Below are 12974 nucleotides of genomic sequence, written 5' to 3'. Positions count from 1 at the left end.
CCACTCCAGAAAATCTCAACAAAAGATGTTTGCATGACATTTGATTTCTTTTGTCCTCAGCTGTGCTTATTTAAGTTGTTCATAGAGGAATTAAAGTATGTATCTATTCATTAATTAATTTTCCATACATGCTTTCATCATATTCATTATATTATATATATTCATTAAATTTATTATTTCATTATTTCATTATTATACAGGGTGCTAGTGCATCACAGGGACAAACAAACATGTAAAATCCCACTTACTCCAAGCATCAATTTAGGGAGGCTAAAGTGGTCAGGTATTCAAAAAAAAAAAAAAAAGTTGAAAGTGAATATAAACAAACAGAGGGTGATGGAGGGCAATGCAGTGGAATTTGTGAAACTAAACAGATATTTTCCAAAAGGACCAATGTGCACATGGCTAGCTACTCCTGAAGGTAAAGCAAGAAATAATGACAACTTTGGCCGTTTCTTCAGAATGACAAGTTGTCAGTTGTGTTGCCAAAAAGAATGTCAAAATCACAAGGTACTGAACAGTCTTCAAATGTCATTTAAAACAAGACCTCTGAAACATTTAAAGCATGAGCTGTGTGTACAATAACTTCATCTCTTTAATCTCTTCATCGAATGCTTTTGCAGCCTTTGGGCAGCAAAGAACCCAGACCTCTGCTGAGAGTGACTATGAAACTGAAAATTAGTCATGAGGACTCTGACTGCTGAGAGGAGAGACAGGAGACCAGTTTAAACTATATATGTGGTTAGAACACAAACAAGGTGCATAGATGAATTATTGATGAAATGTGTGCATTCATAAGTTTACACCAAAGATTCCAAAGACAAGAGATGACTGTTGTGTGTTTGAATTTGTAAATACTGTAAATAAATCCTGTCCAACTTGCTTTCTGCGGTCAGTCTCTGTTTAAGGGGTCCTTATCTGAGTAAAAACCTAACAGTAAAAGTGAGGATCAGAGTCAGAGGGCCTTGGTTAGATGGTAACCAACAAGCGGTGCTCCACGGTCTCATGGAAGTTTGACACGGTCATGATTCTCATTTGTTGCCTTTGGACATGAATTTTCTTCTCTGTTTTGAAATGAGAATTTTGCCACTTTCAACATACAAAAGTCTGCAAATTATGGTGTGAGGGATTTGTTGGTGAAGTTACCCACGTGACTGTCAACCGGGGGGGATCTGAGTTTGTTTACTTTCTGAACAATTTTACTTTCATTTGGAATCCTGATTTTATTTTATTTTGCTGTTAACTTTGGCCTTCAGTCATTGCCTAGGTTTGCATATTAAGAAACTGCGGTTGGGCATTACATAGATAGACTTAGGGAAAAATCATTTTAATCATTATGTCCATCAGGAAAAACCTCCTTTCTCTGCTGTGGCGGAGCAAGAAACATGTTTTATGGACAGGTTAAGACCATCACTTTGATTGGGGTGGCACAGAAAATCATGTTGCATTATTGTATTTCTGGCAAACAGCTGTGGGCTATTTTTAATTTTTATTTTTTTGTCATTCTTCTATTGACACATGGAGGCATGACTGCTATGCAGAAGGAGACCTTGTTTCTATAACTTTCAATTGATAAAATTATATCAGGGGCTAAGTCTAATGTTAAGCTTTCTTTATAGCTGATTATTAAAAATAAGAAGAAGGATTTTATATTTAAACTATTGGAAATAACTAAAGATTGTCATGATTCATTGTCGAACCGAGAGGGGAGGAGAAGATCCAAATGCAGGACTACCAGAGCGCGGAGGAGAAGACAGGCAATGAAAATCATGGTGGCTTTAAAAAAAAAGCAGGATAAGCAAACTGTTCACAGATAGTTACGAGGAACAAAACAATACAGGATACGGGATAACAATAATGATCTGATGATATACTGAGGGATAAATTACAAAATGATTGACAGGTGAGGGCAAACAGCAACACAAAGCAGGTGTGACAAGGCAGCAGTAAGATTTACAGAAGTGAACAAAAGGTCAGGATCTATCAAACTAATACAGGAAATAACAAGGGATGAACACAAAGGAAAAACCAGAACATAGGAAAACTAAGAAACCAAAACACAAAATCCTACTGTGGGTACTTCTATCGCAGGTACTGGGTCAGAACAGAAAGAGAGGTAGATGCAGAAAATTGTAGAGCAATTGTAAACAAAAAACTTTTTCAGTGTGAGATTTCCTGGGGTGAAGGTTTAGATTTTTATACAACCCAAAGCATAACACCAATAAATCTCAAGACTACCTTTGACAATATGTCTAACAGTAGCAGAGTAAATTGTATGATCTAATGGACCAAACTATTAAATCTTTGGCAAGTACAACATCAGAATAGAAAAAGACTGGACTTCTTCTGCTTTTGTGTCATACTGGCTTATATTTACAGCAGAAATTATGTTCACTTAATCTAAGAACAACCTTTTTTTTTCTGTCGGAACAAAGTTGTTGAAGAGGAAGAGCAGTGCTGTCGACATCTTAGCATAGAGTTCTCTTGGGAAGATTTTGACTGACCGAAGCAGAAACAAAACACACCAAACCTGCATTTGAAAGGGGGGCGTCTATGGAGTCAGTTTTTCTTTTCTTTACTTACTTGTCCACACAAACTTGTAAAAGTGAATCTGGCTGAGATTATTGGTTTTTGGTTTAAACCAAAACTGGATAATTTGGTATGTTAGCCCTCTATGCTGCAGCTGTCCCGTATAATCAGCCCCATATGTCGTCAATCTATTTTCATGCTGTGATGATGATGAAATATTACTTTTTTTCTAGTCTCCTTTATAGCATGCCGAACTCCCAGGGATGTAAATACTGTGGAGGGACTGACTCTTTGCACACACACACGCACACACACGCACACACACACACACACACACACACACACACACACACACACACACACACCACTCTGTCCACAGTGAGAATAGATCAGATACGGTGTCACTGTGTCCTCTCTAAGATGCTATCAAGCGTTAAATGAGAGCATATACGTGAAAGACACACGTAAGACCAAGTTATTGTCCTACGGGGGCAACAAGGCAGGCTGCACGGCGGTGTGGTGATTAGCACCGTTGCCTCACAGCAAGAGGGTTCCAGGTTCAACTCCCAGCTGGGGCCTTTCTGTGTGGAGTTTGCATGTTCTCCCCGTGTATGCATGGGTTCTTTCCAGGTACTCCAGCTTCCTCCCACCACTCAAAAAGATAGGTTAAATTGTGAGTGTAAGCTTGCATGGTTGCCTTGTTGTCAACCTGGGAACCTGTCCAGGGTGACCCCAATGACAGGCTCCAGCATAGACATAATAGACGTAGCTGCCTCATAAGCCCCTTTCACACTGCGACCCGCTACCTTAGCGGGTCCAAATTGCACCTTCGGCCCGCGTCGAGCAATGTGAACGCTTGGGTGTTAGGTGACCCGTGTCGCCTGAAGCCGAGTTCAGAGGGCGTTGCCTAGTGGCAGAGCGTCACACGAAACACATAAAATGCTGGGCGTGTACAATGACGTAGGCACAAGCCATGCGTCGGAGGTAGGGTTAAATACACCTTGAGGACTCGTTTCTGCAATTGTATATGCAGTTCATGGAGATGTTATTTTACGGGGTGTGGATGGTTACAACGTGGGATGCACGTTGTAACCGAAGAACATATGCGGAGAATACAAGAGCACTATAGTCCCCGACATGTGGCGGTAAATAACGTCCTCTGCTCGGAGGCTGAGGAGCTCGCGGACCTCCTTGTCTCCCCAGTTGGCCATCTTCAAAAATGTCTCGAACTTGATGTAAAACAGAGTGAAACTTGTCCTCACGCTGTTGTTCTGAATCAGCTGTCCATTCTGTCTTTTAAACTCCTCACGTCACGCCACGCCCACGTCCGACAATTGCGTTCACACCAAACTCGGCTCAGCAAAAAGACAACGACGACGCGGGTCGAAAGGCGAGTCGAGTTGACGCGACAGCCCGGGTCGGCAGTGTGAACGCAACAGCGGACACGCTAAATTCGCGGATTAAACGCGGGTTGTTCCTCAGTGTGAAAGGGGCTATAGACCAGGGGTGTCCAAATTCGGTCCTCGAGGGCCGCTGTCCTGCAGGTTTTCGGTGTCTCCCTGCTTCAACGTACCTGATTCAGATGAAATGGATCACTTCAAAAGATTGTTAAGTTCTGCAGCAGCCTGCTAACGATGCACTGGTCTTAATTAGGTGTGTTGAAGCAGGGAAACATCTAAAACCTGCAGGACAGTGGCCCTCCAGGACTGGATGTGGACATCCCTGCTATAGACTGATGCTGCCTATTGTAGCTGACATATCAGCGCGGCCGCCATCTTGGCTGGGTCTCCAATGCCCCCACATTGCATTTATTTTGACTGAGGACGGTGTATATCCCCAACTACAATGATCATAACTCCCCGAATGTTTACCGAATTTTCACACGGTTTGCTTTGTTACAAACAACAGAGATTTAGTTATGATACAGGACGCTGTCACACATTAAAAATGCGTGCTTTCATGCTGAAAGACTTTGTATTATGCTCTTTTAACAAAGACATATGGTAGGCTATGGCATATTGATAAATGTATAAATTAATTTAAATATAAATTTTATATTTTAACAAAGAAAAACGTTTGGTTGTTCATTTGAATTTATTTCTCTCTCTCACACACACGACCCTTCTGTAACACATATACATACAAGCTCCCATATATAGGATTCAAGGATTTTTTTATTTGTATTCCTACAGCAAAATTTTGTTGGCACTCAAGAACAACAGACAAAACAACAACAATGAAGAAAATAAAGTGTCGTGAATTAAAAAAAAGTGTTGAGTAATAAAAACAGTTCTAAATATATTAGAAAAAGATATATACAGTTCTAAAAATGGTGTAATTATAAATATGGTGGCAGTAAACATTGAATAAAATAGAATAGAAAAATACTTTATTCATTATTCATCTACATGACTTATTACTCATTTATTGACGCAGTATATGTAATATAATATTGCACATATATACTGTACCAGCTCAGTAAAATTTTTTTTAAAGGCCTAGAAAAATAATCGTTATAATTCCAGGTCATTCCAGTGTTCTTGTGTACGCTGGCACTCTGTAACTCCAGGGTAATTAATTTTGCGATGTGGTGCAGCCTTACTTTGTGAAATACAGACACCACAAATGACACAAGCATCTACCCAGGCTCCGCCCTCGCAGTGACGCAACACCTTCGGCTCTGCTACACCAGAGAGTCTCTATATGAGGAGAGGGAAAACTGGCGGCTATTTCCGGGTGGTACTGCACTCTAGGGGCGCCAACGAAGCAGTGCAGAGCACGCCGAACTCTATGGTGGTACTATGAAATCCACCTTAGATCCAGCCATTGCTTTGGATATAATTTTTTATATTTTTTCATTTTAATTTTCCTAAAGGCAGGATAAATTATCCTTTCAAACGGCACTTGGTTTGATTTTTTAGACTCACTAGATTTGTTTAAAATACACATTTATTGTCAGTATTGCATCCCGAGTGACGTCACGCATGTGGCATCACTTTACGGCATGGTCAGTCCTAGCGCTGAGCTAGCAGAGAGGTGTTAGCTCAAATAGTTACAGATTTCAGCACAGCCCTTTTACATACTCTCTGACTAGCCTCTGGTTTAGCTTTGGTTGTTGTTAGCGGCACCAGGTTAGCACTCTGGCACAGTGGACGAGTGCCGTAAAGCAGCCGGTCGTAATCAGCCGTGCGTTCTTCAGATTCCGTTAGCTAGATGCTAGCGGATACTGACTCGCAAATGCCAGACCTGTAAGAAAACAGAAAGCTATAACTCCCAGGTTATTGTACTTTCGATATAAATCCACATCCCTCTGTCAGAAATCACAGTATTATTTTCAGGTTTCAGCCGCTAGCGGGGACATTTTTTGAGTTATTAGCGCCAGCCCTATGGAAAATGGTCATTCTGCACTCGCTCGCCAGCGCCCCCAGACAAAATCAACTGAACTGCGGCCAAATTTTTTATAATGGGGCGAATAGGAAGTGGAACGGCTGTCTGTAAAAGGGCTGTGGCTACACTTACTCAGGCAAACTGCTCATTCAGGTGGATTCGAGTTCCCGAAAAAATGGGAACTCCACCCACTTTGTCGGGAAGCAATCAACTTTGAGCAGCGCCAACGGCCCAGGGTAGAGGCGTGTTCAAGGTAGTGACGTGGTTGAACTGCCGCTCAACCCATGGATTGTACACGGAAGCACTTCATTCAATATCAACATGGAGCAGCGTCAAGCTTTTGACACTGCTGTAGATGCTGTAATGAAAGTGTTCGACGGGAGATTCTCGTTAAAAATCGAGCAAAGAACAGCCCTTGAATCATTTCTTGACAGGAAAGACGTTTCGCCTTGATACTGGCTTTGGTAAGAGTTTAATCTACCAGTTAGCCCCGCTGGTAGCTAAATCATACGTCAGAGGAAAGAGTGGTGTGATTGGCTTAAGCTTAGGCACAGCCTTTTCTGGCCTCAACCAGTAGCAACCCGAGGGAGGCGGGTTGACCAGGCCATTTCGAATCGTATTCGTTATGGTCTTGGTCAGACCAGAATCTCGAAGAGATTTGAAAGTCTATGTTAATCAGGCTAACAAGCATCATCTCTAAGCCTGACAATCTCACCCGTCCTGTCAAAATCATCAGGCTTGAAGTGCTCACAACAGAGCTTTGACGGCTCAGCCGCAACAAAACCCTCCCGTCTTATAGCAACTTCCCATTGCCTCCTCAAGCCTGTATCACTGGGAAACCTTCAAAATATGAAGAAGAAACAAAAAACAGAAAGAGACAATGAGAGAGAGTACCACTCCCCGCTGTAATAACGTTACACGTAATTAACATTAGTTAGGATGACATAATATTATCCATCCACCCATCCATTATCTTCCGCTTCTCCGGGGGTCGGGTCGCGGGGGCAGCAGCTTTAGCAGCACATAATATTATATATGGTAAAATAACCAAAGTTATTGTTCAATCTTACTTGTGAAAGGTAATCCCACGCGATCTGGTATCAATACTGTGCCAGTTATTGCAACCATAAACTGCACTAAATTATAGTTGCTCTCCGTCGACTCCAATTGATTCTGGTACGAGCCTAGAGTGAGGAGACCCAGCCAATATGGCGGCGACACTGTTACGTTCCAGCACGCCATGAGGCGTCAACGTATGTCTATGGGCTCCAGCCCCCCTTGTGACCCTAAATTGGATTGAGAGGGTATGGATGGATGGGGCAACAAGGCCATCTAGTGGTGAGGATACTATGACCAGCTGTTTCTACATTCAATCAGAACCTGTATTCCAACCTGCTGTTGCATTGCTGAATTTGACAAAGCCTTCTATTGTGATTTTTTTTTTTAGAGCTAAAAGCATTAATGCAGTAATTACTGCCCAGAAAAGGTATATCATAAAAGTTATCTATCTATCTATCTATCTATCTATCTATCTATCTATCTATCTATCTATCTATCTATCTATCTATCTATCTATCTATCTATCTATCTATCTATCTATCTATCTATCTCTTTTTTTTTGTGCACAACAAGTAAGCCAGATGTGACTTACTTCTGCTGTTGTTTTGAGTTGTTTTTTTGTGGGTTCATGTTTCAGTAACATCATATCAGAGTTCAACTGGAATGCTTTAAAGCTCTGCCCTTTTTTCTGCTTGACATTGAATGCACTCTCTGCATATCACCCGCATACCAAACATGCACCGGATGAACACAATAGAATCAAATACTGGACAGCACACACGCACTCGTGGGTCACCGGCAGGCTCTTCATAATTTCATCTGGATTTCCACCAGTTTGACCGACACCTCCAAGCGTCGGAGCGGCTGTCAGAGGCTGAGCCGCGCGCAGATGCGCTGCTTCATTATTTCTGCTGTGTGGGTTTGTGTGACAGCACGAATTTAGTTCTCTGAGATTAGACACCTGGAATCAGAACAAGACAGGACTTCTCATAAGAGACTGTTTCACCTCAAGTTTACCTGGATAGCAGACACACTAAAAGTAGTGGTAACTTTGGACTATAACCCATGGATTTCTTTACCGATGCGAATTTTTCCATTGGAGCTAATTCAACCACAGGTAAGTTGAGCGTCGCGGGATCGATCATAACATTCCACACACGCATGCATTAAAGTCACAAAATCCCTCATGTCGTCATTATTTTTCCTGCTTCAAACGTTCTTCTGTATTGCGCAAATGTCAAGTCGGGTGCATTTGTACGAATGCTGTGCCTTGGAAAAATAATGAAAATATGAGGAAAGAAAGAAAGAAAGAAAGAAAGAAAGAAAGAAAGAAAGAAAGAAAGAAAAGTAACTGAGATTTTTCTAGATATTTATGTTTTTGGCTGTAGAGCATACTTCACATTCACAGCAAAGTATTTTCTTCTAAAATCGCATGATCACAACAAAGGTTCTTTAACCAGAATCTGCATTTTTGCTTCATCAAAAGAGCCATGAACATAAACATATACCAAACAGTAATGGCCACATTACATCTCATCGATATACAACAAGAGAGATAAAAACAACTGCTACTACTAATACTATTATTACTACTGCTAATATTGATAATAAAAAAAATAATAACAACAACAACAATCATAATAATAATAACAATAAGGAAAATAATAATAATGATAATAGATGGCTTTATGTCAAGAAGAAGAGCAGTCGTCTGCCAATTGGAGGGTCGTTGGTTCAATTCCTGGCTTTCCTGAACCAGGGTTGAGGTGTCTGAGAGAGAAACTGATCCCCACATTTCCTCAGATGTGTCCATCAGTGTGTAAATGTGTGGTATTGCTGTGTGGTATTTATGATGTCCATTGACTGCTTTATTTCATGACATGTTATATTTCACGTACGTTTCCATTGACTGTTTTTTGCTTGTTTGCCCTTTTGCTGCTGCCAATATCAAATTTAACATATATGAAAAAAAATGACTTCAAAATAAACACAATGATTTAATACAGTGTACAACACATTGTGATATAATTCAACTTTTTTTTTCCTATCACGATTTAATGATGAACGAATTAATTCCTGTATTTCTACAATTGACTGCGGCTTCCTCTTGTTTTTGTTGCAGCTGTAACTCGGGCCCTTCACTGCGGTGCCAGCCTCCCGGTGATCTTTGGCATTATCTGTTTTCTGGGTATCATAGGGAACTGTGTAGTCATGTACACCATTCTGAAGAAGACCAAGTGTCGCACCAAGCAAACGGTTCCAGACATCTTCATCTTAAATTTGTCAATTGCTGATCTCCTGTTTCTTCTCGGGATGCCGTTCCTCATCCACCAGTTGCTGGGCAATGGTACCTGGCACTTTGGGGCTGCTATGTGTACGGTCATCACTGCACTTGACTCCAATAGCCAGATTGTCAGTACTTACATCCTCACTGCGATGACCTTTGACCGTTACTTGGCTACAGTCCACCCTATCCGCTTCAACTATGTCCGTACACCCTATGTGGCTGCGGTGGTCATCGGAGTGGTGTGGGGTCTGTCTTTACTCACCATCATCCCCGTGTTGATGTATGCAGGTCTGATGCCTCTCCCAGATGGACTGGTTGCCTGTGCTCTCCTTCTCCCGGATCCGGTCACTGATACATATTGGTTTACCCTTTACCAGTTTTTCTTGGCTTTTGCTATACCCTTAGCCATTATCTGCCTGGTGTTCTTCAAGATCCTCCAACACATGTCCACCAGTGTGGCACCGCTGCCTCCACGGAGTCTGAGGGTACGCACCAAGAAGGTGACCCGGATGGCAGTGACCATCTGTCTGGCTTTCTTCATCTGCTGGGCTCCTCACTACATCCTCCAACTTGTCCACCTTGGGGTGCAAAATCCAAGTCGGGCTTTCTCATACGCCTACAATGTTGCCATTAGCATGGGCTACGCCAACAGCTGCATCAATCCCTTCCTTTACATCATCATCAGTGAAACCTTCAAGAGGCAGTTTCTTAGGGTTGTGCGCCCACTTAATCGAAAGTTCCGTGTGAACCCAAGCATGACAGACGGCGGCAGTGTGAGCGTGAGGATGATGCCTGAAGGAGCTCAGCAGGAGCCAACCTGTAGGGAGATGTTGCCATGCAATGTGGCCTCATAGTGAACCAATGAATAAGAATAAATGGATTCGAATCCAAATTATTCTAACTAACCTTTGGAACTGTTACAGAGGAGCATATCCTCAAAAATGAACAGTTTCCTTGTTTTATAATGTCTCTGATTTACAGTTTTAACCAGCTCCTGACTGGGCTCAGTCCACTCGTTTAAAATTTCATTACATTTTCAAAGCTGTGAAGCTTACAGTTTAGTGGGATCAGCCTAATTACTGTGAATGCTCAAATCATCACAAAGTACTTAGCTGATCTGAGTTTGCGCTTAAATGGCCGCTGCACCATAGCAATGTTTAACACTAAAAGCCCTCAAAACAGAATGAAATGAAAATCTTGCCGCACGGGCAGCAATGTTCATGATCATTTGGACATTTACTGCAACATAATAACTCACTGTACATTGAGTCCATGAATTTCAGCTGAGGATGTTGCATTCCATCCATACATTTTCTATACCGCTGAATCTGTCGGTCGGGTTGCGGAGGGGCTGGAGCCTATCCCAGCAGTCAATGGGCAAGAGAGTACACCCTGGACAGGCCACCAGTCCATCACAGGGCCAAACACTCACTCCTAAGGACAATTTTAGAGACACCAATTAACCTAACATGCATGTTTTTGGATGGTTAGAGGAAGCTGGAGTACCCAGAGAGAACCCACACAGGGAGATTCCACACAGAAATGCCCCAGCTGGGAGTTGAACCTGGAACCTTCTCGCTGTGAGGCGACGGTGCTAACCACCACACCACCATGCAGTTCCGATGTTGCATTCCTTCAGTCTAAATCGTCTCTCCTGTGGTCTCTCTTGTAAGGTTGACATAGTAGGCTACTTACTACCAATCATATCTTCGCATGGACTTGGATGAGGCTGGACAGTGGACACACTTTATTACAGCTGGACAGACTATGATATATATGTTCCTGGAAATGATGAATCTTGTTTGAGAAACAATCACTTCTTGTATTTAAAGAAATATGTGTGTGGAGCATTTTCCTCCACAGATCAAGATGTTTTCAGTCGAGTGTCGGGCAGCTGGAGGGTCGTGATGATTTCTTTTCTTTTTCTTCTTGTGACACGTGCAGCTTTATAAATGTTGAACAAAATAATGATGCAAATGTTCCACCCACCCACCAACACTATATGACTATAAATGGAGAGCAGAATATATGTGTTTTTGTGAATAGTGTTAAAACTAAAGAGAAGAAAAGTTGGTTATAGTTGGCTATATTTCAACAGCAATCATCTTAACAAGGTAACCAGAAGGAGATCGTTTTTACTTGTTTTTTCTTTTCAGCAGCAGCTCTTTGTTCACTTCTGTGTGTGTATCTTATGCTTATGGATCGGCTTTTGTGTTTGCTTCTTTGTCAGTTTAAGGAACTGAATAAACCAGATTTGAAGGGAAGTTAAGCCATATTTTTGCTGAGAAGCATCTTCTCTTGAACTATAGAAGAGGAAAAAACAAGTAATTTAAAATGCACTTATCAACATCCCGTTTTGCTCCCGGGTTTGTGGGATTTAATTCATTCCCTTCTGAACGTCCTGGTTGGCCAAGAAAAATGCTTGTAGATATGAGGTACCTTACTGAGCAAGTGTGAAATAATGAAGCTGTGAATTTTACTTTTAAAAATCCAACATCTAAAAATGATCGCCTGGGCTTTTGAGAGAACACAGTGAATCGTTTAACAGTAAGATTTTAGACACTGTCAGTATCGAGTCATTTTTCAATCGCTGGAAGAGCTTCAAGTCATACCTCCAAATGAGTGTTATGTTATTTCCCATTGAGGGGCTGTTAATGTGTTTTATTTAAGTATGTACTATTATGAAGTTAAATAATTTATATGTTTGGTTAGGATTATTCCTATGAATACATGTTCAATGAAAATAAAAAAGGGTTTTCAGCCTTGTTCGGTCTGTCTCGGTTGTCTGGATTTCAGCCATTGAAGCTGTCACATTCGAATCCACAATTCTCTTTTGTATTCTAGTATTGTAGTATTCTGCAGGCAGAACAAGTGTTGAATAGATAATCTTGTTATCAGAGACGAAAATCAGACACAGACACATTTATATATGTTGTATAGTGAAGATTTATTTTAAAATATCAAAATGAACAATTCTTGGGACTCCATTTGATATATAGCTTTTCCAGTTTTAACACACATGTTAAAAAAGGCTCATGGTCTTAGTCTTTTTTGCGTTTTTCAGAAAAATAAAAATCTTAATGAGTCAACACATGAACTGAATATAATACTTAACTCTCAGCTTTATCACTATGGATTAATGAGGCATGAAGAAAGAAAAGAGAATTCGCACTCAGCTGGCCTTCTTTTTCTATTCATTCATCTCTCACCTTAGTTTGTGTGAGATAATTAAAACATGCGTTGAACTCAAGGTGATTTGTTGCACGGGTGTGCTACTAGAGAAGGTGGCAGCATCAGGACTACAGTCCTAGAATCTAAAATAGAGCAATTACCATTACCATCTGAGGTACAAAACCTGTCTCCAAAAGTTGAGTTTTCTGAAAATAAAAAACACCTGTATTTTTTTACATTTGTTTTTGAGTAAAATCTTTATTTCACAGACCCAAGCACAGAGGAAAATATTTTTTGTCTCTTCACTGACCAGCTTCATTGTAGATCATTTCAATAAAATTAAATTGGGTGCCAACAGCACTTTCAAAAAATGTTGGGAGAGGCAAAGAAAGATAGAACAGTTGATCGAATACACCAGTAACATCATTCTGGAAGAGTCAAAAATAAGCAGATTAGTTGGTTATTTAAGTGAAGGTGTCAGGATTGGATACATAAAGAGCATCCAACAAAGCATCTAGTCTGTCGAGCAAGAATGGGTTGT

The 12974-nt window shown here is 41.1% G+C and overlaps 1 protein-coding gene across 1 annotated transcript; it reads left to right on the top strand.

The window, feature by feature from the left end:
- Nucleotides 1-7908: 7908 nt before the first annotated feature.
- mchr1a (melanin-concentrating hormone receptor 1a) lies at nucleotides 7909-11943 on the top strand. Its single transcript, XM_075464346.1, has 2 exons — nucleotides 7909-8092; nucleotides 9098-11943. The coding sequence occupies exons 1-2, from the start codon at nucleotides 8041-8043 to the stop codon at nucleotides 10114-10116; spliced, it is 1071 nt and encodes a 356-aa protein (XP_075320461.1). The 5' UTR covers nucleotides 7909-8040; the 3' UTR covers nucleotides 10117-11943.
- The last annotated feature ends 1031 nt before the right edge of the window (nucleotides 11944-12974 follow it).

Source organism: Odontesthes bonariensis, chromosome 4, assembly GCF_027942865.1.
Source record: "Odontesthes bonariensis isolate fOdoBon6 chromosome 4, fOdoBon6.hap1, whole genome shotgun sequence".
Lineage (NCBI taxonomy): Eukaryota > Metazoa > Chordata > Actinopteri > Atheriniformes > Atherinopsidae > Odontesthes > Odontesthes bonariensis.
Note: the sequence above shows the minus strand (reverse complement) of the source record. Positions and strands in the feature narration are given on the sequence as shown.

Coding starts and splice junctions, on each gene's coding strand:
- mchr1a (XM_075464346.1), top strand. CDS start 8,041: ATGGATTTCTTTACCGATGCGAATTTTTCCATTGGAGCTAATTCAACC. Junction 8,093..9,097: donor TGGAGCTAATTCAACCACAG/GTAAGTTGAGCG, acceptor TTTTTGTTGCAG/CTGTAACTCGGGCCCTTCAC.